The sequence below is a fragment of the Osmerus eperlanus genome, chromosome 8 (assembly GCF_963692335.1).
Source record: "Osmerus eperlanus chromosome 8, fOsmEpe2.1, whole genome shotgun sequence".
Lineage (NCBI taxonomy): Eukaryota > Metazoa > Chordata > Actinopteri > Osmeriformes > Osmeridae > Osmerus > Osmerus eperlanus.
In genome coordinates this window covers 13,295,077-13,321,122 of record NC_085025.1, presented here as the reverse complement: position 1 = coordinate 13,321,122, position 26,046 = coordinate 13,295,077, and the positions used below count along the sequence as shown (strand labels likewise).

Genomic DNA, 26,046 nt, shown 5'->3' with positions numbered 1-26,046 from the left:
TTTTTTTAAACTATATTTTCAAAAGTATATTGAGAACTTGAATAGAAGAAAATCTTTTTAAATAAAATGCATTGGGAATCAGAGGTTTTTAATTAATGGTTTTACTGAATAGATTCTGGTTGGCTGCATGCCATGGTTGCTATCAAAGAGACGACACTGACACCCTTCACAAAGCAGACTGTCTCAGCTCATCTCCACTTAGCCATGCCCCACAAATAGCACAGCATACAAAGGCCTTCGGCTATTTTCAGTAGAGGTTCCAGTAACTTAATGCTTTCTATGTCACATCATATATAAAGACATTGAACATGTATTGTGTCTATAAGACAGAGAGGCCATTTAAATAAAACAGTAAAACTTAAGACAAATAAATTGTAGATGTTGCATTTTTTATATAACATTTTTGAAACTACCTTGTAACGATTTCCTGATTCCTTATTTTGATTATTCCATTATAGGTATTGAGGGAATTAATAAGTTTATTAAAACTTATATGCATGCAATCTATCTGTATGTGAAGATATTCAGTAAAATAACTAGCTTTTGGGGAGGTGTTTTTCTATCTCACATTTTAGAAATTTACATAGATTACTTTCTCAAGTACTTATTCACTCTTATCACAAAGTGCCATGCCAGCCAGCCATAGCTCAAGCCCTTGTCTACTTAAGTTTACAGAGTGATATAGAGAGCTTAGTTAGAAAGCTTTGTAGTACAAAGAAACCCTTCCAAAATTCAAAACAGCAGAACTTGGTGGAATGTAATTTCTCAAACGGAGGCAGAGTTTAGCTTAATGCTCCATAATACTGTGCTTTAAACATGATAATCATTCTGGAAACATGATTTAATTATTTAATTGTCATGTTAGTTACTGAAGCACAGCTATTGTAAACAATGTCCAAATGCAAAAAAGAATAATGCATTGACAATGTTTTTACAGAGCAGAAACTTTTATCCAAAGTGAAGAGAAGACTTGAAACTGGGACTTCTTGATCTGCTAGCAGATACTTTACCACTGATTAATAAGATGCAAATGTAATCTAATCTGAACCAGTTGCCATTCTTCATGTATTATCTGTTCTGCAATCACTAAATCAGCTCCAGCAAATTTGGACTCAACCTAGCACTGATAGTGTTTTTTCATTTTTATTATACAATACATGGATAAGAATTTGACCAAACTGAAACAATCAAACTTTATTTATTTCATTTTTATAGCTCATTTCATACCAGGAGGCAACACAATGCGCTTCACAGAGGAGTGTCTCAGGTTGATACCAGAGGCTGTTTGTTATACTGTCTTGTAGGTGATTACAATATTTCATCATAAACTCAGGTTTTTCTCATGGTCCTAGGAACAGGTTTCTACACATTCCCTTAGAATCTTTGTTTCCTCTTTGTATGTTTCGTGATGTAATGTTTGACTGTTAGTGATCCTATTGATTGAAAGACACAACTATACCACATGTTAATTGAAAGAAGTACATTTGGAATACAATACATATTATTTGCGCTGTCAGACCTGACCTACAAAACCTTAACTGGTGAACAACTGTGTTCGAATATCTGTTAAGATCGTAGCGAGTTCAACACGTCAATAACAATACTGATGAATTAACTAAGACTTTGCCCACAAGAAATCACTAGAAAGATTCGATAACATTTGATTTATTCACATTTACAATATGCAAACATACAAAACGTTATTACATGTTGTTGGCCATTTATTAGTAACACAATGTTAAATTGTGCAAACTTGCATTTTACTTTTGATGAACAACTCTGAAATGTAAAAATATATAGCCTTTTCATATTTACAAAGGGACAGGTACAGAAATGTTATGAGAGATACAGGAAAGTTTAGATAAGGAAAGGAATGCTGATCGGATGTAATAAGATGTGCAATGTCAGTAAATGGTTATCGATCAGTGGCCCTCTGACAACACCGCAGACATGCGGTATAAACATGAAAAATTCATGAAATTAAGAGAAGAGAGGAGAGAATGAGAGTATGCAAAAGGTACTATGAAGCTATGTGAAGAAAAGAAGGCTTTTCGCCCCCAAGTGCTTTCTCTTAAATTCCTGTTTACTCGGCTATGGGACTTAACAGAGGCTCAGAAGTCATTGGGTTCTGCTTTAGGTTGTCGGCTCCACCAGGTCAGCTGCGAGACATGCGTTTGCGGTACTGCTCCACCAGGGGCACCAAACACCGAGGCGAGCCGCTCTGCAGGAGAAACGGGTGTTCCAGCAGGTCGCTGGCACTAGCACGCTCCTCAGGGTCCCTGGTTAGCATGCAGTTCAGGAAGTCCTTCAACACAGGAGAAATCTGTAAAGGAAGAGGAGATCCTTTGTTTTAGTGTTAAAAATACAGTAAGAACGATCTCTCGTGTATGTTTGTTTGCACACTTTCAAGCCCTGGGGTTGGATTGTGTGTCACCTTCTGTGTGTTCTTGACAGTTGGTGCCGGCTCATCTCTTAATCTCTTCATAGCTGCCACTGGTGTGTCACTGAAGTAGGGCGGCTCTCCGTCCACCATCTCCACCACCATGATGCCCAGGGACCAGACGTCCACCTGACAGGCATTGCATACGCACACACTGGCTAGTGCCCAATAACACAATATACTTGTATCCTGTTTAACGTAAATCTAATGTAAAAGAGTGTCTGCTGGATATGGAAGAGACATTGTCTTTCCTCTCTTGAGTAACATAACAACACAAGTAGAAAACGTCTGCCTCCTTCTGTCTTAGATAAGCACATACCTCACAGGACAACAGACCACACTATCTAAGAGCCTCTTTTTAGAACGACCTGATTAGCTCAGTATGAGTGGCATTGTTGAGGGTAGGGAGGTGTTGCTAACAAAATGAAGAGAGTGTGTACAGTATGTGACTGTGTTGGTGAGGTGATTGGCATAGAAAGCTTACAGAAGCACAGTCATATTTTAGTTGAATGAATAAAAGGAAATAAAGTACTTTAATAACATTAAGACTCAAAGACATTAGATTGTTTTAGTGTTTTGGGGCTGAAAGGGGTTTCTCCCCTGTTGTATTATAACTAGTGATGTTACCTTAGTTCCATATGGCGTCTTTGAGATGACCTCTGGGGCCATCCAGTAGGGGGTTCCAACCAGGGACTTCCTCTTAGAGATGTCTTTGCTGATCTGTGCACAGAATCCAAAGTCTGATAGCTTGATCTGAAAAAGTAATAGAGGGACCAACATTAGAGGACAAGGGCACTCACCGTCTTAGATCTGTGCTACCGCATGTTTTCTACAGAACCAGTGAGTTGCTGTGGGGGCGTCACAAAATTAATCGATTAATGAGGGAAATGTGTACTTCATACAAATAAAGCTTGATATTCACCAAATAATATTATGATATTAGTGCATGGTATGGTAAGATTTTAATCGGAAATGTCTACAGTGAATGTGCAGTTCGGCATATTACCCTTCCGTCCAAAGTAAGCAATATGGAGTCACTTTTGATGTCTCGGTGTATCACCCCTTGGGAGTGCAGATAGGCTAGGGCCTGCAGAACAGCCTCACACACAGTGGCTATCTGCTCTTCATTTAACCTGGTGAGACATCATCGTGCATAGTGATAAGCAACAGATCAGCGTCTTTGTCACAATGTGTATCTGGTGAGAAGCTCTGACAGTTTAAGGCAGGGTATGAGAAGGGATCTGGCTGTACATGCAGAATATTATTTTCAGGCCTTCTCATCCTTTGGCAAAAACAACAATGGTGTCGCAGAGAACTTAAGGCTGTTGCCTTAAGTTTCTCAATAAACAGGGGACTTAACATAGCAAACACAAACTACTTATCAATATACTAAAATCTGTCAAATCAGTTTAGTTTGCATAACCTACCTACATACACTAAGCCTTCTTTAGAATAATATGCAAGATATTAAATAAAATTACATTTAGTAATCCAAAACCACATTAACAACATAAAACATCACAGTGTATTATACTGTTCATGTTGTGTTTTTTCCTCACCTGGTTTCATTAACAATGTTGGTCAGAGCACCGCCCTGCAGGTACTCCATGATAACCCATAGCTCCTCCTCTACCAGGGCACTCCTGTACATCTCCACTACATTCTGGTGACGGTAGTCCCTCATAATGACCACCTTTGAGAGACCAACACATATGAGGAGAAGCTGTAGCTAGGAGACCAATTCTATTAACTTTATTGTTATGAAGAAAGGATTGGATAGGCTTTCATACTATTTTCTTTGAAAAACATGGAAACATTTTGTTTTTGGAGAAATTACATGACCATGTACCTCATTAAAGAGCAGCTCCCTGCGCTGCTGCTTCCTTAGATCCATCATCTTCACCGCCACCTGCCGCCCACTGTGCTTCTCCCGGGCGATACAGACCACCCCGGTGGAGCCCTCTCCGATCTTCACAAAGTTTTCCAGCAGGATTCGCGGGTCACCTTTGTCCACCACCATCTGAAGGGCTGACTTGAACTGCTCGTGGGTCACCTTGGCTGTTTCCGGCTCCGGACCGGGCCTGAGTTTGGCCTGCTGGGCCGGTCTGAGAGAGGGGGCATATCCTCTGACAGAGCTGGTGGCTGGGGAGCCTGTGGGTGAAGGCCTAGGTTGGGAAGGGCTATCTTGTTTGGGGAGGAGGGATTGGGAGGCGTCCTGGCCCGTGTTTATGACGGGGGACAGGCCGATAGTGCAGCTGGAAGAGGGGCGCAATGGTCTGTTTGTTCGTTCGCGACCTGCTATTGGGCTGCTGGTGCCATTGGGTAGGGGCAGTGGAGAAAAGCCAGAGGAGTTCACCTGGGAGGTAAATGATTCAGTTGAGGATTAGGATTAAATTCTTAAATTCCTAATCACCTCTCAGGTTACTACACAGTAAAATTCATTGACTGCTACTTAGTTTGCTGTGATATGTGACCCTGGATTATAGGAATAATTACTATAATTTTGTATTCTCAACACCAAACCATCTCTCACCTTCAGGTCATAGGATGAGTGAGGTCTCCTGGGCATTTCCTTGGATGTGGAGAGTAGGTCGGGCATGTGATTGACGGCTGGCTTGGCCCTAACATTCGCCCCAGCCTGTTTTCCAGTCTGCAAGTTATAGACGCAGGAAGATGGCCTCTGATTGGCTGTCCTGTCCATATTTGTCTGTTTTCCCAGCCTATCCGTAGTCCGATGACCCATAGTCCCGCCTTCTCTTGGTGTGGTTGAGATTGATGTCCGTGGTAGTAGCGCTGGATTACCAATTGAGGATGTTTCCATCTCGTACGATGATTTCGCCCTTGGCAGTACCCCATTGGGCTGCAGGGTGGAGCTCTTCTTGGAGACGAGTTTGGGGCTACCGCTTTCGCTGCGCACTTGCCTTACCCTATCCTGCCAGCAGGTAGAGTTCCCTCCAGCTTTATGGAGGGTCTGTAGTTGGTATTCATACGTGTCTCCCTCGATGAGCTCGCCCAGGCGGCCCATGGATTGGGCTCGTTTCCGTGCTGATGGACTGCTCCTTCGGAGGGAGTTGGAGCTGGTGACGGAAACTTTGGTCATCTCAGCGATGACCTGAGCTATGTAGTCTCCATGTCCGATGAAACTCCCCCGCACCATAGTCTGAATGCAGAGAGATGAAAGACATTAGTCTAGTCTAGTATATCAGCAATATACTTTTTTACCAGGCCTTTTGTGTAGATAATTCTAATAGAATCACAACAATTAAACATACATTTAGAAATGTGCCTTTTATTTCAAGCCTTTTAACTACTCTATAGCTGTCACAGTTGATCAAAGTGCAAGTAACAGACCATAGACATAACAAAATAATAAAAGAACAAAGAAAAACTCACAACTGACAATTAGTAAAATACTGAAATACCCACCTCTCTTTTCTAATTAGCCACAGACAGCAGAGAAAGAACAGAAAGACAGTTAGCGAGATAAGCTATGACCTAATGGGGTCAGTTTGTTGCTTCGGGGCCACCGTTTTTGACAGCCACTTTGGGGTGGCTAATGAGATTCAAGGCATGACTGAACAATGCAGTGCACATGCTGAGCTGGGCCTTAGACTGAACTGAAGTACAGTGTTCTATTGGATGACATAGATGCACTTAATAGGTATTCAACTTGTGTTCTATTTTGACTAAATAAAGCATCCATATTGAATTGAAAAGTGGAGCAAAAGGAGAGTAACTAATTAAATATTTGTTTGTGCACCTGAACGGGGGTAAAAACACATATCAACATGTACAGTAAACATACTTGTTTTAAATGCACCACAGAGTGCTGTAAAAGCTATTTGAAATACTATTGAAAAGCCTCCATCAGATGGCACATTCCAGACAGGCTTTTTGTCAAAATACACACACTAACGATATTTCTCTAATTAAAATGTTAGGTTTTCTGATTACAAACGGCTCTAATTACAAATATAATACAAAGAGAATACCAAGCTTTCCGATTTTGCCACGTTTCCCCACAAAATAAAGTGTGCTTAACTTAATATGGCTTTCACACATTTCTTTCCCCTCTGAAACTGCTTTCCAACCGGATGCCATGTACCTTGAAACCAGGTCAGGTCTTAAAGATCTGTGGAACAGTCTGTATAAACAGGTGCAGCCAACACTGTTGGGTACATGGGATTGCTGATTACGTAGCTCACCCTACAAATGAGTATAAATAGCAACAATAACAAGGAGTGTGATTGTGGACTGGTGATTGGTCACGTGAATAGAGCACATCATTATGAAAAAGTCTCAAGTTCTGCATTTACTTAGGTAAAACATTAATCAGTAACAACCACTGTCTGAAAGTAGCCTGTTATCGTGCAGCACATACTGCAGAGTTTTGATTATTGACTCCCGTAATCTTATTGTAGAATCTGTAAGTATGTACGGCATGTACAGTACCAGTCAAAAGTTTGGACACATTTTCCCTTGAAGATGTGTCCAAACTGTTGACTCGCACCAAAAGTTTGGACACATTTTCCCAAGTCAGATGTCGGCTGTAGAATGTGCAGCTCTAGGGTACATTAATGCATGGGATCCATCGTCACAAGAAGAGGAGGGTGCCTGAGATTTCGGTGCCTTTCTCAGTTGCAGGCTCATAAAGTGAAAACCCCCTGAAGCATGTGTGATGGACAAGAACTGGCCATTCAAGTTCACTAAACTGTTAGCAATGTCACTAAGCAGATCAACTTCCTTCATTCCAGTATATCTCTCACCATCGTAGTTCCTTAATGTTTCGGTTGCATTTCAAGGCTTGGTGAGAAAGAAAACAACATTTTCTATTTTGATATCTAATTTGTCATGTCTATTTGGATCTATTTCCATTTTTTGAGACCCAGGTGTACGTGAGAGAATAATAACAAATCAAATTTAAGGCCTCAATGCTGTCTTGCCCTCAGTCTTCCTGCTGTTGCTGTTGTCATTTCATTCCTCCACAACTGAATGACGTGAAAGTGGTTTTGACCAGGAGAACATTAAGCACCACTTCACTACAAGCATACAATTTCCCACTCGATAACTTATCATAAAAGCTTCCGAGGGCAGTCGTGTGCGCCTGCGTTCTGAATTGTTCTTGCGTCGACATTCTCATGTATTTACATATCCATGTCGTGCAAACAAAACAGCATGTTTCAAACCCCGTAATTTAATCCTTTTGTGTCGTAATGAAGTCTTACCATCTAATACTACTGAACCATTACAGTATGTAGTGAACTTCCTTCACGGATTTAGCCCCTGACAGGCCAACCTGTGGATGGAGGTCACATGCTCCTATTGTATTGGAGGATGATGGTGAGGATGCAGCTTCTACTGTACCTTCTTAGGCCGAAGCTCTACATTGGTGATCCTAGAGGGGTCCACCACTGGTTTGGGCCTTCTCAGGGTTTCTATGACACTCTGCCACTGAGGTGGTAGCCCCACGAAGCAGCCCTTGGCCGTGTCGAAAGACGTGTGGACGCGGTGTTCGAAATCCCGTGGCGCCGAGATCTCAGGCCTCCTCTTCTTCTTGCGCCGAAACATTCCGAGACAGCCGGCAGAGCAGAAGGGGAAAGCCTGGGGTATGTGAGATGGACCCCTGTTAAAACAGGAGGCAAGTTTCTCCTTCAGTGCCATGGTGGGACTGTTTTGAACCACAGACAGAGGCATGCAAGTGTCACATATACCATTACAAACACGCTTACAAACAGAGTCGCATTCAAACACACAGACAGACAGTACGCACACACACAGCACAACCACAATCTAGACTGCACCGGTTCTCAGTACGACTCAACATGATTTTCCAGTTACCTCCTTCGGAGGGTGTTTTGAAAAGAAGTCACCTGTTGGACCTCCTTCCCTCCCACCCACTCTGGCTCCTCCCCTCTCCAGCTCCTCCTCAAGGACAAACCCAACAACCCAGACGAGCTGCATGCTTGCCTAACACTCCTCCTGTCAGGCCTCCCGTCATTCCCTGGCACTGTCTGCTGTTGTGTGACCTAATCCCTCCTCCTTGTCTGCCTACCTGTCAAGTGTAAAACTGCCTACTGGTGTGTTAGAAGATACCCTCAAGCACAATTTTGGAATCGGCCTCCCCGACCCAAATCCTAACCTTTACCTGGACAAAAAAGTACTGGGAGTACAGTGTCACCCTTTACTAATTACAATTGTAAAAGTGCCTTGAAGCTAAACATATACTCACTCACTGTGAGCATAATGTGCCCGAGCAGGAGTACTGCAGAGCATGGTATTTTCTACGGTCGCTTTTTGCCCTCATAAACATTGCAAGGACTCACAGGAAAGTGCTCCACTTTCTGAACAAAGTTATGCTGTGTTAGTGTGTTCAGGGTCAGCTGATTAGGAAGGTGTTCAGGAAATGGTAACAAGGTAAGTTAAACTGCCCTGGATGCTCAAAATATGTTTAAATATCTGTGTGGTTGAAAACAGCTATGGTTGTTGTAACCATCCATGATTTTTACAAACAAATGCATAATATATTCCAAAAGGTAGATAATATCCTTTTATAATATCCATCCAATAAGCTAGATGGAAAACCTTTGCTATTGGTTTAGTCAAGTCAATAGGCAAATACATTCTAACTTCTAAGGAAGCAGCCATGGGATAATGCAGTGTATGAGTTCTGTTTAAGCAGTTTTTTTCTACTGGGCCCTGGACAATTGTGTTTTGCCAACACATGCACATACCCATGTATTCTTGGCCTCACATGATAACACACACATATACCCATACAATGACACAGTATACACAAGTTTTCTGTTTAGACACACTTGAGTTGTGTGTTTTGCTGGCCAGTAAATTGCATGATGCACAGGCATGTGCTAGGACTAGGCAATCCTTCTTCAGTCTCAATGCCAAGCCAAAGTAGGCCAATTGATATTTACCCAAGGATGGAAAGTACACAGTGAAAAGAGGGGTATTAAGATAAGACACAGTTAATCTAAACTAAATTTTCTATTATATACACACTACGTACTGTACAGTGTACTACTGTGAAGATCACGTTATTCTAGATTTTTGGGGGTTAGGAGATTGTTGTCGATTTAAATATTGTTTTGAAGTGAACATGCGTCATTAAATGTGACTATTCCCCAACTTTGCACAGAGGTACATCTGCACTTTGTACAGAGGTACATATAAGTAGTTCCAAAGCACTTACAGTATATTTACATTACAATTGCATATATGCATAGGCTGCGCTTATCGATTAGGTGTGGATGAGCATCCTTTATGTTTAAATTGAGGATAAAGCTTACAACATTATCAGAAAAGTACTGTAATATTACCTAGGATTGACTATGTCAGAAACTATTATTGGGGATGTACAGACACCTTTTCTGTTTTTGAAATGCAATAAGGGAGTGTTCCGACACTGACTGTAGGCCCATATCTGTATTCCTCTTCTTTGACTACAATATACCGTTTCTAGGTCAAGTGACAAGTTAATTTAACATAAATGACCCTCTAGCATGCAGTATATACTAAGGCAAGTGATAAGATCCCATAACAATATTTCCATAGCTTTTAAGACAAATATTGGAAAAATGTAAAGATTCAAAGCCTGTAGAAACCATTTGAACTATCAAAGCCTACACTTTTCAGTCAGTATAATCCATCTCCAAAACATTTTAGGCCTGAGAAACAGGCTATCTTACCTGTGTTAGAAACACAAGTACACTTTACTATATTACCTGTGTTAGAAACACAAGTACACTTTACTATCTTACATGTGTTAGAAACACAAGTACACTTTTCTATCTTACATGTGTTAGAAACACAAGTACACTTTACTATCTTAACTGTGTTAGAAACACAAGTACACTTTACTATCTTACATGTGTTAGAAACACAAGTACACTTTACTATCTTACCTGTATTTATGTGGGCTTGTCCACCTCTGTCCCTTTCCAAGTTCCTCAGTCCCGTACAGGCCTGTAGAATCGAGCTCTCTGTCGTCTGCCTGTTGGTCTGTCCCTCCCCCTCCTTCTGGCTGTCTGAACCTGGAAGTAAAGGGAAACCATGGAGAGTAGGAAGGAAAACTGGATTCTCATCTACCAGTCTATCTCTCTTTGTGGCTTTATGATTCTCTACTACCAATCTCTTTCTCTCTTTATTACTCTCTCTCTCTCTCTTGCGCGCTTTCTCTCTCTCCCGTTCTACTGTTTGGTTTGGAGGAGTGGTCGAGGATATAGAGCGACAAGCAATGGGATCTATAATCATGTCACTCATGGGCTGTGTGTAGAGATCACTTCCCTTGCACTTTATGATGAAGAGATGTGTGTAAACTGTAGCTAGATATGAAGGGTGATTACTCTTTGTGATAGTATCTTAACAATGTATTCTAAATGGCTGTATCTGTATGTATCTATACATTTAAGTTGATAAAACAAAACAAAAAAGAGGTGCATATTTTATTGCTGCAATTGACACCACTCTATGTACATTATTGGGGTACTTGGCTACCATATCTGTATAATTCATAAATCAGAAATGTTTTCATTACTTTGCACAATTCATTACTTGCATTAAGTAATATATATCCTACAATTACAAAGAAAGGATGACTGCTTGCTAGTGAGTTAGCAATAATCTCAAAGTATTCTGTCAAAAGACTTGTTGTACTCAACCATTGTAGCAACCATTTTTCCTTATTCCTCGACTACACTGAGGTGACTCCAGTGACAACACTGTGCCTCTCCTGGGATGGGTGGAGGCATTCCAGTCAGCATCCTATGAGTAATTTATCAACTCACTAGGGAGTGATACCTGTGTGATAGAAAGTACGCCCTCTCTCATAGGGGGGTGTCCCACCGACCAAACAGGTTGGATAACAGATCAACTGGGGCATCTCATCTCCTTATTCTTTGTGTTTGGATTACATCCAGAAGTGTCCCTTCCTCATTTGCTAGACTGGATAGCTCCCGGGGCAGCGGTGTGTCGCATTCCTTTAGACGGCTCTTTGACACAGTTCCACTTTAGCAAAAGTAAAACAGGATGGAGTAGAGACCGTTCTCGCCATGCTACTGTTTTGTGTGTGCTCTCCAAAGTGCCTTTTGTCAGACTTTGGTATTTTCAGTATTTTCCTGTTTGCATACTTTTTGAATAATGCGCAACACCTTTGGATAGTTAAACACTATATTTCCTGGACATGCCAAGTCTTAACAATCATTCCTTGTATGTCTTGTCAAATGTGAGTGTTTCTGTCAATTTGTGGACAAACCATTTTCTATAACCAAAAAATATCATATTGCAACTACCATGCCACCAAACTGTACTGCAGAACCTGTTGAATGCTGTGGCATACCTGTAGAGGCACACACCGTTAAACACTAAGCCTATTTCTTTTATAACCATTTATGCTGTATACTTTTTTATTAAACTTTTTTACCATGGTTTTCTGAGAGATCCACGTGACTCAAACGAGTGCTACCTGGTTGATAGTGTCAGAGCTTTCACATACAAAAGTTGTCAAGAATTGACAAGTTTATATTTGATGACACACCTGGATCTTGAGTAGTCTTACACAATTGTGTCTCATCATACTGTTAGACCAAACAGTGAGAGAATAAAATTTCTCTTGATGTCCTCATTCTCACCAATTCAGTTTTGACGGGTTAGAAGATGCCATGTAAGCCAACTTTGTTGTTGACTAGAAACTTCCACGTTACATTGCAAAGGCCACTTTCAAATGCAGAGTGGAGACCAAAATAGGAACAAATACGAATGACAAAAAAACAACACAAAATAACTATATTTGGGATGTTATTTCACTTACTTTAATTAGGACGTGAGGCTGTCTATTCCATGCTTTCCTGTTGAAATTTTAGCGGGGTGTGACTAGTGCATACCAGGAGAGTAAGCCCAACAGCTACATGACCAGACATCTCCGGATGCCTCATTATACAAAATAAAGCTCCAATTCAACAGCCAAGGAGGAACTGTGCCTGGCATAAAAAAAGAAGACAACATAACTGACAAAATACAACAACATGAAAACATACTGTAGGTATAGTTTAAGATACCACTAGATGCTTCATCCTAAAAACTTTAAATCCATTAATACAATTTTAATCTGCTTGCTGCATACCAATAATTGCATGAGACAGAGCATCAGTTGAGCATCAGAATTTTAACAAAACTACAATCTACATACATCTGATTCAATATCGGATCCCTCCTAACAAGTGTTAATAAAGTGGCAGAGCTTGTCCCATATGTCTCTACCCAATTCAAAAGTACTCCACCAATATGGTTATTCACACAGACTTTATCAAGACTTAACAAGGGTAATCTTAACTACTGCCTATAACAGCAATTGTGGCTTATTTCAAACCTATATGAAGCATACTGTAACAATACCTACTCTACAGCCCAATTGGTCTTTGTTATTCCAGCAGTGGAAATAGATACATTCTAAAGCCCTATTGAAATGGATCAATTTACCTATTGTATAATTATTCAACACAGACACCAAACACAGTTACAAAGCTCAACATTGGTTTATTGTATATTCATCAGTCTCAGTGAAATGTCTTTCATTAGAAGTGTGATTAGACATTCAGTCATTTTAACACTTAACTACTTAGACGTTGTGTTTATCTATCTTCTACACAAATGGCAGCATTGATAGCTTGAGGAGTCCAATCTCTCAATAACCAAGTCTTGGAGTCCTTTCTAACTATACGTCTTACTAACAGTAGGACGTGTTTGCGCAATCTTATTGCGGTTGTATAGCGTCTGAAAGTATAATAGCAAAACCAGGGGCATCTATTCCTTACTTTTGCACGGAACGTTGCTATAAGAATCGCTGCAAAAAAGTTGAATCAGCTAGAACTTCAGAACAGGTCTTAGACCACTTTATTCCCTCCAGTCAGCCCTTCACTCACCTGGCTGTTTAGTAGTTTTAACGAGAAACACTGGTAGAGGGAACGGACAGCGTCAGGTGGGGCCGCCTGTGTCCATTCCTAGTGTAGACCTGTCCTTACCCCAGGTGTTCTGTGGTTCTATCTTTCCTCTCCTTAATCGGTCACCGTTTGCCACATGGTTGTTGCTGACTACTCTATCCCCGTATCTCTCCTCCCCCTCTTCACCTAGCCCTTTTGTCAGTGGAGCGTAGCTTCCTTTTTTTTCTTCACTGCTCCTTTCTCACGCCACCCTTCCCTTCCTCTGCCTTCTCTTGTCCCACCCTCTTTCTGGAGGTAGTGACAGAGATGAAGGTAACTTAAAGAGGGCAAATGGGAATGTTACATTGAATTCAGTTGAGTCTAATATTATGTCTTCCTTTTTAGGGAGAACTTTCTTCCCCCACCCCAACACACACTCAGCCTGAGGGGGGGAAGTTAGCTTTGCGTCTACACGGTGCAGGCCCCCGCTTGTCTCGGAGGGTTGAGCGCGTCTTTACCCTCGGGGGCTGAAGCACACAGCTGCTTTAAACGACTCTCTACGGGTGGTGACTCATCAGAACCATGGCTGACTCGGCATTTGTATGGCATTGCCTAGGCTGGAAGGTTGAACAACACTGGCAGTTATGAAAGCATGCCTGGTTAGTGTTGAGCTTTGAAAGAAAGCTTTTTTGGAGCAGCAGCAACTTTGGATGTAAATAGTCTGATACACCATTTTCTTTTCTTGCTGTGGGACAGAGGAAAACAAGAAAAGTATACATGAATATGTTTACGTTTTTGCATTTTATTGTGTTTCAGTCTGAACACCCGAGGTTATAGAAAAAATAACACAGACCCAAAAGAGAGTGTTATAGCCAGGTTGTTTACCTGCACCTCCCCCATTCCCACCCCCACCGCCCACTCACCTGTGACGGACTGGAGTTTTCTCTGACCGATGATTGGCCACAGCTTAGTCACCTTTTACCAGGTACCACAGAAACTGGAGGTCATGGCAAAGAGACAGTGGTGATTAAAAGAATTATTAACAACTACCTGTAGTTTTGGTCATTGGACTTTCGCAGCATTTGAGCCACCAGGCAGTAATCGCACATTCAGTGATAACACAGGGTTTCCCTGTTGCTAGGGGCAACTGCTTTTGCGGCTGAGTCACCAACGTTCATTGGTGATCTGAAAGGTTGTGTTTGCAGCTCCTTGAGACGGCCATCATTCTTGTTTCTTTTACTAGACAGTCTGGAAAATGTTGTGGTTATAGGACTGTAATTACACTACAACTTGCGATACCAGAAGATTGTAATATTCCTGTGAAACTTACATGCAAAAAGCCTTTATTTTACAACCTTTACAAAGTAGAAGGGATTTTTGTATTCAACATCAGAGCATGTACTCCTGCAAAATAAGTAGTGACCTATCCCATTTACATCTGGTGGTGTAGGATGTGTGACACATTGTGTGTCTCATACTGTACAGAAGTAGACACACAGACACTGAGTCACAGCCACCATCTACATTTTAGCCAACTAAGACTGCACGTATTAGTCTGCCGCTTTTTCTTAAAGTAGGAAAAACTCGTAAACTAAGAATTTTGAGGGTCAGACTTCATTTGAGGGGAAGTAAAAAAAAAAAAACTAGAACAGGAAATAAAATCTGTCCCAACCTTTAACATATTTAATCTCCGGAATGTGTTTCAATGACCTTGACTTAACGTCAGGTTCCGAGAAACTGGATGCTTTAGTGCCAGGCACAGCTTGTACATGACACGCTGCATCTGCATCATAAAAATGACTCCTGTAAACGGCGAAGCCCTAAGCACGCTGACGTCTCTAAGATCAAGCCTGTCTGCAAATTCACTTCCAAAAGGCGAGAGGGATACGTCCAGGCTAGTGTATATTTGAGCTGTTGGCTGACTCACTGAAGGTATATCCAGACTAAGTATATGTGTGCAAATTGCCCACAAACCATGAGTAATACCTTGTCCAACAGCTGCATGGTGATTGAAGCAAATTATACCAGTTTACAGAAGCATGTAGTTTCAGCTCAATGTCAATGTAGAGCCAAACAAAGCACAACAATTAGCACTCGTAAAAAAATGAGTATACCACATATTCCAGAATAATTTGTCAAGCCTTATTCCTGCTTTTAACTCGTCCAGTCATGGGATAAAATGTACCTACTTTAGCAGATGTAAAAGTAGTTTGACAAATGTCACTTCCCAGTTAAATTATTTGACTCATACCCCATAGCTCACTTGGCCATGATCTACCAGTGTGCAGTCCCCACGATAAGGGAGGTAAGGAGAGACTCACCCTCAATAGAATTCATGTTACATGGCTTGTTTATCCTCCCCCAATCATCTCACTGTATTCTAATGACTATTTGACTTGAAAATGAACCATATTTCCCATTACTTATTAACTTAACAGTAAGACGCTTGCATGCCTGGTCACCTGTGCAGACACAAGCAGTTCAGGAGACATTCATCAAATGCCACTGACAAGACATCACTATGCACCATAAGCCTCCGTAACAATGCAAATTGGAATATATACAGTAAATATTTATTTTTTGTACAAATACATTACAGCCAACAGCAAGAAGTTTACAAAATTAAGACTTGAAAAAGGTATTTTACTCAACTGGTGGATAGCCTCTCTGAATCTCCCCTCCCTCCCCCCCCCCCCCCCTCTACTGGACCTACGTACAGCATCCTAAAAGAAATACCTTCTTTATAATACACAATGGATTACAAACAGCAACGTATCTACATGGTTTTATACTGCAAAACCAGCCATCTTCATATCTCCAAGCAGCTCAGTGAGGACGGATACAGAAGGCTTGTCTCGTGGGTTGAGAATGGTGCGAAAGAACTTGCTCCAGAAAGCCTTACTGTGACCACAACAAAAAAAACAAAGAACAAAGTCAAATTATTAAGGCAGAATCTACCATCTGAATTTTTTTTAAGAAATTACGTTAATTTATTTTTATAAAAATACACAATACTTTTCAGTACCTGGGGTGTGCTTCACTATACTCCTCCACAGTGTACTCTGAGCCATCCTTTACTAGATGCATGCTTTTCTTGGTTAGCATCGTGTAGACAGTCTCAGCAATGCCCACGAGGTCCACCTTCCAAAAGACATAGAAATGTTGAGGAACATTTTTTGTATTTGTTTCGTACCGTTTTTTGAATGCCCTGACTGAATATTTGTACACATTTCTGACTGCTGTGAAACTATACCAGGCAGTACCTGGTAAGGGCTGGCAGAGGGCGCTAGCAGACCCCGAGTGATGTACGCCTGGGCTGCAGGGAGGTGTTGCACTGTCGTAATGTCCCTTTGTAGCTCCAGGTCCAGTGAGTTGGAGAAGTCCAAGGCCACGATACGCTCATGGTCATCTTCAGACATACTGTGAAGAGCAGTTAACAAATAAATAATTACATAGAAACATTGTGATGACAAGAACACACTGATGGTGGACTTGGGTGAATTACTGAATTGGTGCAATGTAATGAATATGGGGTCAGTGTTGAGTCAAATCAGTCCACTCCACATACAGGAAACAGGAGGACGAAGAGAGCATGTGGGGTGTGACTTAGTTGCTCCGAGATAGTCACGAGATGTGTTCCTAGGTGATGCTACATTATACAACTGTTAGTGTGTGTGTGTACCTCTGACTGAAGAGCAGCGTGTCTGGGCTGAAGACTCCGTGGACCAGGCTGCTTGAGTGCATGCGTCTGACCAGCTCCACCAGCCCCATGACCAGCGACGCCAAGCAGCGCTCGCTGGACCACCTCCCTGACATCTACGTCGGAAGAGATCATTCAGTGATACCTTGGAATGGTTCCCAAAGGCATTTAAAAAAAGAATCAGGTTCTGATTAACAGCAATCAAGTACTTGCGGCTCACTTGACCCAGTTTCAGAACAGTGAAATGAGGAATTCTGAAAACTTGAGACACCTCAAAGACCAAATACTTTTTGGGACTCATTATGACCTTGGTTCCAACATTTCAGATACTACCCCTAGAGTTTTGCATGTGATGAGTTTCATCATGTTATGTCCCCGCTGACTAAATTGAATTGACCTTGATGGTGAAATATTGTGGTCGAGTCATGAGAGAGAAGAGGCAGTCTGACCTGTAGAGCGTAGGCCTTATGGACAGTGATGCAGCCGTCCTGGAAAAAAAAATGCCGGCCGGGGTCGTAGGGGGGCGCCTGGGGTTCCATTGCCAGGCGCTCCCTCAGCCGCGAGGAGATGTAGAAATCCCAGGGTACCGTGCTTCGCTCCACCTGGCAAAGTGACATCATCAACGTTAACGTCATTAGGACATGACGTTAACTTGTCTATGTGCAAACATATACAAGCATGTTTATGAGTTGTTCCCTCTGGGAAGGGAAGTAGCTGAATAGTAAAGAGTGTGCGCGTATAGTCCTTTGTTTCTACATTTTTGAACTTTCGTTTGAGTGTTTAGTTAGTCAAGGCGGCTTGTCACACCCCATATTACCTTAATGATAATGTCTTCCCCGCAATGTCCAGAGTAAACTGAAAAGTTATCACGCTCCAGAATCTTGGAACTGACGACAAAGGTCTCATTCCCTTCAAAGAAAATACATTAAATAGAATACCTGAGAGAATTTTTTTTTAAACTAAATTAATTAATAACTACTACACATCAATATAATTTGAATGCATCTACACTAACCGGTGTGATTATTCATGTTAATCAGTGCATCAACATGTAAATGTGATTCATCAGAGGTTGAATTACCAAGGAAGAGCACATCATCCTCTTCAACCATGGGGAGAGCTCCTGGCTCTGAATGGTAGTTTGGGAAGGCTCTGAGATCAAACTGCTTTAGCAGCTGAAGCCTCGTGTTTAAACTGCAGGGGTCTTCTGGTGGACTGTGGACTGCAAAATCAATGTTCAGTCTAAACATGTTATACTGTATGTATAATTGAAAAAGGATATTCACACCTTATGAAGAAATGTTGATGTTTTATGGCTTAGACACTGACTGATAACGGTCTGGTTCGTGATCTCCTGGTCAGCCTGGCTCTCCTCAAGCCTGCTGAGGTGGTTCATGCCCTTCCCTTCTGACTGGACACCCAGCGAAGAGGCACAGGCTTTGGAAGACACCATGGAGGCCTCAAGGGCAGCTTCCTGGATGGGGCTACAAAACAGAATTCAGGCCCGAGAAGTTTGTGCAAGTAGTATGGTGAACTGAAAGTCAATATCAATGTGCAACATAAGCACAATCAAATATACATCTGCAAGCTTTTCCTAAAGTGGATTTAAACAGTACTGTTTGAGTGCACAGCAAAGTATACCTTAACTTCTTCCTGCCGTCTACTTCAGGTTGAGGAGTCACCACATTTCCGGCCATGTCACGGATGTCCTTCGTCAGACTGCCAGTGTTTGGCAAACTCATTCTATGTCCCAGTGTGCCGGTGTAGGGGGTAGATGCCATTTTGTTGGCCAGTGCAAAGTCGTTGGTGTCATCGGGGCTGGCACACAGGGTCTTGTTGTTGTGGCCGTACACGATGGCCTCGTCAGTCAGGGTCTCCGTTTTCTCCGGAAAGCTCTGCGATTAGAAAAAAGGCGTTGGTGAGGCTTTGTACATTGTGGAATAGTTGATAATGCTTTTACATTTCTATTCAGCCATTTCCATTTCAGTTGAGAAAAAAAAAAAGGTATATTTTTTACATTTACATTTTAGTCATTTAGCAGACGCTCTTATCCAGAGCGACTTACAGTAAGTACAGGGACATTCCCCCCGAAGCAAGTAGGGTGAAGTGCCTTGCCCAAGGACACAACGTCAATTGACACGGCCGGGAATCGAACTGGCAACCTTCTGATTACTAGCCCGACTCCCTCACCGCTCAGCCATCTGACTCCCACATATATACTGTATGTGTACACACACACACACACACACACACACAGAGAGCCTATGTACTGTAACAACACATTACATGTTTCCATTAGCTCAGTATCAAAAACAAGCACTAACCTTTGACATCTGGGCCTGTTCATTCAGAGGTACTTTGCCATCTATCAGAAGAAAATATACATCTTTAATGAGTGGAACATCAACTGCACAAGGCACAAGGATTGCCAAAGAGTGTGTGTGTGTGTGTGTATTTTACACTTACTACGGGGGTACTGAATCCTTATACTCATAGCACTTTCTCCAAGCGGATAAAAAACATCATCTAAAAATGAAAAGGCAAAGATCCGAACTGAACGGTTAAACTTCTGACTTAAAGTTTCCCCATCTAGTGACAAACTTTGCACAGACACAAGTTAGTATAGTCACCGTCATTGTAGGAGACAAAACATATCTATGAAGGGGATCATTTTATACACACAAATTATTTACAATCACATACCTGTGGGAGCAGCATTTTGACATACAGAGTTCCTGTAAAATGTAAAAACTGGAATAAATCATACTAATCTTGTACATGCAAAACTGTGATTATAATCACAAACATGTCTTAGATTTTATGCATTTCTCATGCGTATTCTGTTATTCAAACCCTTTTCAAATGCACATAAAATATTGTCTGAATTACTCAAATTAGCATAAACATCATACCCAGATGAGCCAGATGGAGAATCCACAAAGATTTGGAAAGGCTGTTGAGTAGATGAACCTGATCCAGGCTCTGCAGCTGGCGTATGGGAACTCTCCTCCTCGATAGTGACATCCTGACCAACCGAGAAAAAGTGAAAGTTACTAAGAGTAGTAACTTTCAAAAGAGTAAAAAGTGTGCCTGTTACTGTTTTCCAATAATTGTACATGTTTGTACAGCCATTAGATGTGTGCAGTGAAGCGTTTCTAATAAGCCGGGGCCACTTGCCTGTGGATGCTGCGTGTGTTGAGACTTCCTAAGTTGAAGGTCCCTCTGCTTTGCTTCAATCTTTTGCTTGAGGTCCTCCTCGACTTTTCTCAGGTGGTGGAATTTTTCTATCGTTTGGAAACGGGTGGATGGACAATAATACCAAAGCTCTCATTGGTTGTTAGGAATTTTGAAACTGTACATTTGAAAGGCTTCCATTTTCAGCATCTTCAGGAAAATATGTCATTTGAATCAGGTGTGTTGGAAGAGGGAAATAACTAAAACATGCAGGGCAGGGGGGTCCCTGGGAACCAGGATTAAGAACATTAACATTAAGACATCTTTAACGTAATGTGCAAGTGTAAGAATTGTTTACATTCCCACATTACTTTGCTACTATAAACAATAACTCATGTAAGACATCAGGCATGGCACCTTCAGCCTGTAGTTTTGAACTGTATAGCATATTCCTCCTGTTTAATGTCTACCGTCAAGGCCTCGACTTATGCGCTTGTAGTAGCGCTGGGCACGCAGCTCCTCAAAGGTGAACTCGATCACGCCGCTATTGATCAGCTCCTTGCAGTACATGCTCTGCTCCTTGGCTCCTCCCGCCACTTGCAGCTGCGTCTGTTGCTTGGGCTGGCACTCCAGGGCAGACTCCTCCATAGCGGGCCGCAATGTAGACAGGACCATGTTCACTTCTGGGTCTCTCTTATGAGCAGACCTGCAGCCAATCGGGAGAGGAGGATGAGAAGGTGAAATGGCGGCTCTGGCATATGTAGTGAGGTCAGAAGCCATCTCTGAAGCCAAAGTTATGGGGATACTGTTTTGGGATATCAGGTGGCTGAGCGGTTAGGGAATCGGGCTAGTAATCAGAAGGTTGCCAGTTCGATTCCCGGCTGTGCCAAATGACGTTGTGTCCTTGGGCAAGGCACTTCACCCTGCTTGCCTCGGGGGAATGTCCCTGTACTTACTGTAAGTCGCTCTGGATAAGAGCGTCTGCTAAATGTAAATGTAAAGTTCCACATTGTTTTTGGTCAATTTAACAGTGGCTGAGGGTAGCACTTTTGCTGAAGATGAAGAGATGATAAACATGTTAGATCAAACGACCCTGATCAATCTTCAACATACAAAAAAAAAGCAAGAGAGGATTTCAGTGCTTACTAGTGTCAAACGCATACAATTACGGACTACTTACACTGATGGCATCTGGTCACCTTCTACATAATGCTGGAAGCTGTTCATGCTTGGAGGGGCCTCCACACTGGAGCATCCAATCTGTTGAGGGAAGAGGGAAGTTGCCTTCTGAAAATGCCTCAATTCCAAGCTAAATGTACACGCCAATACAGATTGACCACATACAATATCAAAAGTAGGGGAAGGAGAAGACACGTGTCTACATTGAGCCCAACTTTGACATTGGTCCGTTTCTGAGGCACAAGTTCTCCGGCCCCTGGAAGAGGGAGGCATCGTCTACGGTTCTAGTTTCATTGGAGTCAGGTGGCTGAGCGGTTATGGAATCGGCCTAGTAATCTGAAGGTTGCCAGTTCGATTCCCGGCCGTGCCAAATGACGTTGTGTCCTTGGGCAAGGCACGTCACCCTACTTGCCTCGGGGGAATGTCCCTGTACTTACTGTAAGTCGCTCTGGGTAAGAGCAAATGACTAAATGTAGTTTCGGTGCTAATTCCACAAAGGAACCCACCTGGTTCTCATCAAATATTGCCATTGGGACATTCTGACTGCTGCGGGTGTCTTGCTTGTCAAGTCCTCCAGACTGGCCTATCATGGAGAGAAAAACAAACTCATAATCTTTAGTTGCTAGATGAAACAGTATTGTTTTTTGTAAATATTTCATTTTATAGTGAAGTCTACCACTTCAGATTGGTTTACATTGACAAGTCGACTATGAGTACCATTCAAATGGCTCTCCTATTGAAGGCCTCACCTCTGTTGGGTGCAACAGACCTTTTCCCTCGCCGGGGTCTCAGGTCAACCAGACACCTGGGAGGTGTTTCCTCCTCCTGGGCTCCCTTAGCTACACCTTGCATGGCGTGACAAGATGCTCGGTCTTGCAGCCCCCTAAAATCCACCATGACAAATAACACATGAACCCTGATATGGTACGCAGGTCTTTCACCGGTCACATATTGCAGTGTGGTAATGGATAATATGATATCAATACTGTACAAAGCTGCATATTCAACATAATACACAATTCCATACCTAGGACTCACACTTAAATCAAATGAAGGAAAAAAACTAAAACACAAATTCCAGGCAAAGGAATGAATACTAACGAAGACGTGTGGCACGAGTCAGCATGAGACATATTGATAAATTATAGAGCCACGTACTTGTGGTACTGTTGCAGTTTATCAACGGGCTGGGCACCTGACTTCATCCCATTTTGCAAAACGACGTCCGCCTTCTGGTAGTCGCCATGCTTCTCATACTCCTCAGACCAGGCTATGTAGAGGGCAGCTCGGGTAACCCCAATACCCTGAGCCTGCATGTAGCTGTAGGTGTTCTCTGGCCCTGTGCTGTTCTGCGCCTGCACCACACAACATGAGGTGGAGGGGGTCAGTATAACAGTTCATTGCTTATGTGAATTTGAGGTCATTCTGTTTTACGTGCCAGCTAATGGTTGGGCTGAAGAACACTGCAAAAACATTAAGTTTACAAATGCTTCAGTCCACCTAGATTGCATTTATGAATACATAACTGTACGTTAACTTTAATGATTTGTGGCAATAAAAGCCCTAATACTATAGTTGTCACAATACACAATTTAGGCACAATGAGCATACTTCTATCCTTGTATTCTTAATGTATCATGTCACCACTCACCAGTTTTAGCCAGATGTCAACATAGCGAGAATCGTCGGAGTATCTCTCGTCATCCACAAACAACTGCACTGCCCTCTCCAGAAGGTCTGTTAGATTGCTCTCTTTACCGCCCTGAGGGTATGTATGTACTGTCCATCTTATATACCTAAAATATAACATTCAAAGACAGACATTTTCAAATATCAAATGTCATTTAGTATGTGGTCCAGGTGTTGTATATGCACGGTCTCTCACCTGTCCCATACATCAAGCGGGTCATCCCCAGTATACATGCAGAGTTCCGATTCAAATGCCCTGAGGCAGAAAATGCAATGTTAACAACAATCACATAACTACACTTTAATCTACAGCAGAGCTGGCTTAATCTTTTTCTAGAGATCATCTTCCTGTAGGTTTTAACTCCAATCTTAGGCTACATAACCATGATTCAGGTTGTTTACTTGCTAGTAAGTTTCAGGATAAGATATTGATATGGGTTGGAATGAATGAATACAGGAATGCATCTCTAGCTCTCAAAGAACAGGGTTGGGTAGCCCCGGTATACAATATAGTTAATTACAATCCATGGACTGTCGGGTTGATTGAGGTCTCTATGGTAACAAACTGTGAATTACATAAATGGCAAATCAACATACTGCCTCTGTTTTGTAACTGCATGCCTGGCTTCTTCTTGGTGGGCGAGGTCATGGTGTAGTGCAGTGACACCCCGTCCTTCTCCTGATGGCAGCATGTTTTCTTTGTAGAATTCCCATTCTGCCCCACCCTCTGCCATTGCTGTAACAGTAATAAATCACAAAAGAGTAACAATTAGCACACTTGGAAAGCCAATAAGTAACCATTAAGTTACAAATGTAGCTGGTAGTCCCCACACTGCTGATTGGTACAGCTAGCAAGGTAGAGCTAGTCCTAGCTAGCAAGCGTATACATTAACATTTCGTTAGAGCCATGTAGTTAGCTAGCTGGGCTACCACGAACACTGACATTTACTGTTTACAAAAAATCGTTGAAACAACAATGTCAAGTACTGTAGTTTAGATAAATTAATACAGAGTGCTTGCAAAACTTGTCTAGCTACAGTACAAGTACTAGTTATACTAATACGTAGCATGCCAGCTAGTCAGCAGACGACTCCGACGACATGCAATCATCACTGCAAGTGCATAACGTCCAGCTAGAACAACTTTTGCTTGGATAAAATATAACCACTTACCGTTTCCCTGTAAATATAGAACTAGTAAATATACTATAAGAAATATTCTATTTCTTACTTTCACTGGCTTTGTCACGGAGGTCTGTAAATATAAATTTCAAATCTACCACTCCTTAAAAACGATTGGATGGATTTCAATTCCGGTTCACGTGATCAAAATCTTTCAAAATAAAGGTTTGACATTTTAATCGTTGGCGTACAAAAAATCCAAATCCCCCCCAAAAGGTGTTTTTAGACACCGTTGCAAATTGTTTCCCCTTGGATTTTTATTTATTTATGCTTGAAAACTGTTGATATTCATGGTGGTCCGGATTATTTTTATGAAAAACATTTTAGTTAAAAAGTATATCTTGGTACCGAATTCCCACGGTATGATGGCTCTGGACAGATCAAGCCATGCTCTTATTCTGAAGGAAAATTAGTAACGTATCCATGGCCATGGGCAAAACGTTAGCAATGCCAGATGGCCCTGGCCCATTATAATCAGTGATTTATTTTGTACTTCTTCAAAAATAGGCCTACATATCCAAAGGCATTACTTAAATTACAATAGTATGTGTCATTTTAAGCAAATGTGTGTTTTGTCCTAGTCTCTCTGGTTTATGATTGAGAAAATGTCCCACTTTCCACTTAAGCATGAAACGTCTTAATCAGTACCAGTTACTAAATATCATACTTTTACGTTGCCAGCTGCAAAAAATTATGAAGTCAGTCTACGCTGTACTGCAAAAATAATTAAGTCAGAGTACCCTGTAATGCATATAATTGTACATTACAAAAACCAAAGAGATTCCTGTCAGGGAAGTGCAGAGCGAGTGGACCCAATGCAGGAGAAACAGGCAGGCAGGGTAAAAAAAACTAAGGTTTATTTAACTCTAAAAGGGGATAAAAAATTGAATAAAAGGATTTCCATGGAACTTGACTTGACCAGGCCTCTAGTGAAAATTCCTGCAAAGTAAGCCTTTGACTTTACTAATTAAATCTCACAGTTGCTTCGTACAGTCCAGGCAATTACTTTGGAGTAGGGACAGTATGCTGCTGTGTCAGGCTTCTCAGGGTTCTGAAGATTGATATGAGAAAGAGAGACAATAGAGCCCTTTCAGCCTATAAATCCATGTAGGGGTCAACCTCGAAGGTATGGTATAGTTATGTGGACAGAGGCCAGCTGACCAAGGGTCAATTAGACAGTACAGTATAATGATCCACACAACATTAGTTTAAAATAAGTCTTTGCATAACAGTTGAAGGCATACATAAACCGTTGATGGTCATTCAAATGAATGTACTTTTTATTAATAGTAAATCCTAAAACCAAAAACCTAACCTTGCTCAAAATGTTATTAATCATATGTTTTATGCTAAACCCTTCTGTTAAAGACAGGCTTGTTTTAACGGACTGGTATGTTTGAAATCGACAGCTATATTTGCTAGAACATTGATCTCTATGTGTTGAAGGTGATTTCATCACAATACAAATAAACAAGGGCTGCACATAATAACACATCTTCACAATTCCTGTGAAGTATTCACATCCACACTAGAAAGATTTGGAGATCCCCGAATCTACATAGACATTCATGACAATCAGTGACATTGTAACATTAAATGATATAACAGACGGGTAAATCTCTGATCAATGCATCTTCTTCTGAGGGAACCACCAAAATATATTGTAATTTCTATTCTGCATGATTTTGTTTGACTTTACGTTGTGAGACTCTAATGTTTCTAAAATTATTACTGTTTACATGTTGTTGGTCACAT

The 26,046-nt window shown here is 41.6% G+C and overlaps 2 protein-coding genes across 4 annotated transcripts; both read right to left on the bottom strand.

Moving 5' to 3' along the window:
• Window positions 1-1,232: 1,232 nt before the first annotated feature.
• On the bottom strand, window positions 1,233-13,642 carry LOC134024838 (serine/threonine-protein kinase PAK 6-like). Of its 3 annotated transcripts, XM_062467553.1 has the most exons (11): window positions 13,372-13,642; window positions 12,261-12,297; window positions 10,357-10,485; window positions 7,805-8,063; window positions 4,974-5,600; window positions 4,290-4,796; window positions 4,000-4,133; window positions 3,447-3,573; window positions 3,068-3,193; window positions 2,435-2,569; window positions 1,234-2,323 (listed from the first exon to the last, which is right to left on the bottom strand). In XM_062467553.1, exons 4-11 carry the CDS (start codon window positions 8,006-8,008, stop codon window positions 2,156-2,158), a joined length of 2,028 nt encoding a protein of 675 aa, XP_062323537.1. In that variant the 5' UTR covers window positions 8,009-8,063; window positions 10,357-10,485; window positions 12,261-12,297; window positions 13,372-13,642; the 3' UTR covers window positions 1,234-2,155. The 3 variants fall into 3 exon arrangements, with proteins under 3 accessions (XP_062323538.1, XP_062323537.1, XP_062323536.1); XM_062467554.1 differs by lacking the exon at window positions 12,261-12,297 and having other exon boundaries at window positions 1,233-2,323; window positions 7,805-8,041; XM_062467552.1 differs by lacking the exon at window positions 12,261-12,297.
• A 2,423-nt stretch (window positions 13,643-16,065) lies between these two features.
• On the bottom strand, window positions 16,066-24,389 carry LOC134025459 (mitotic checkpoint serine/threonine-protein kinase BUB1 beta-like). Its single transcript, XM_062468497.1, has 23 exons — window positions 24,283-24,389; window positions 23,708-23,846; window positions 23,307-23,366; window positions 23,073-23,217; window positions 22,580-22,776; window positions 22,171-22,304; window positions 21,928-22,004; window positions 21,423-21,502; window positions 20,713-20,948; window positions 20,246-20,352; window positions 19,981-20,093; window positions 19,772-19,803; window positions 19,535-19,594; window positions 19,393-19,433; window positions 18,710-18,963; window positions 18,398-18,552; window positions 18,150-18,290; window positions 17,886-17,977; window positions 17,518-17,670; window positions 17,051-17,184; window positions 16,632-16,788; window positions 16,394-16,509; window positions 16,066-16,269 (listed from the first exon to the last, which is right to left on the bottom strand). Exons 2-23 carry the CDS (start codon window positions 23,842-23,844, stop codon window positions 16,155-16,157), a joined length of 2,736 nt encoding a protein of 911 aa, XP_062324481.1. The 5' UTR covers window positions 23,845-23,846; window positions 24,283-24,389; the 3' UTR covers window positions 16,066-16,154.
• Between the last annotated feature and the right edge of the window lie 1,657 nt (window positions 24,390-26,046).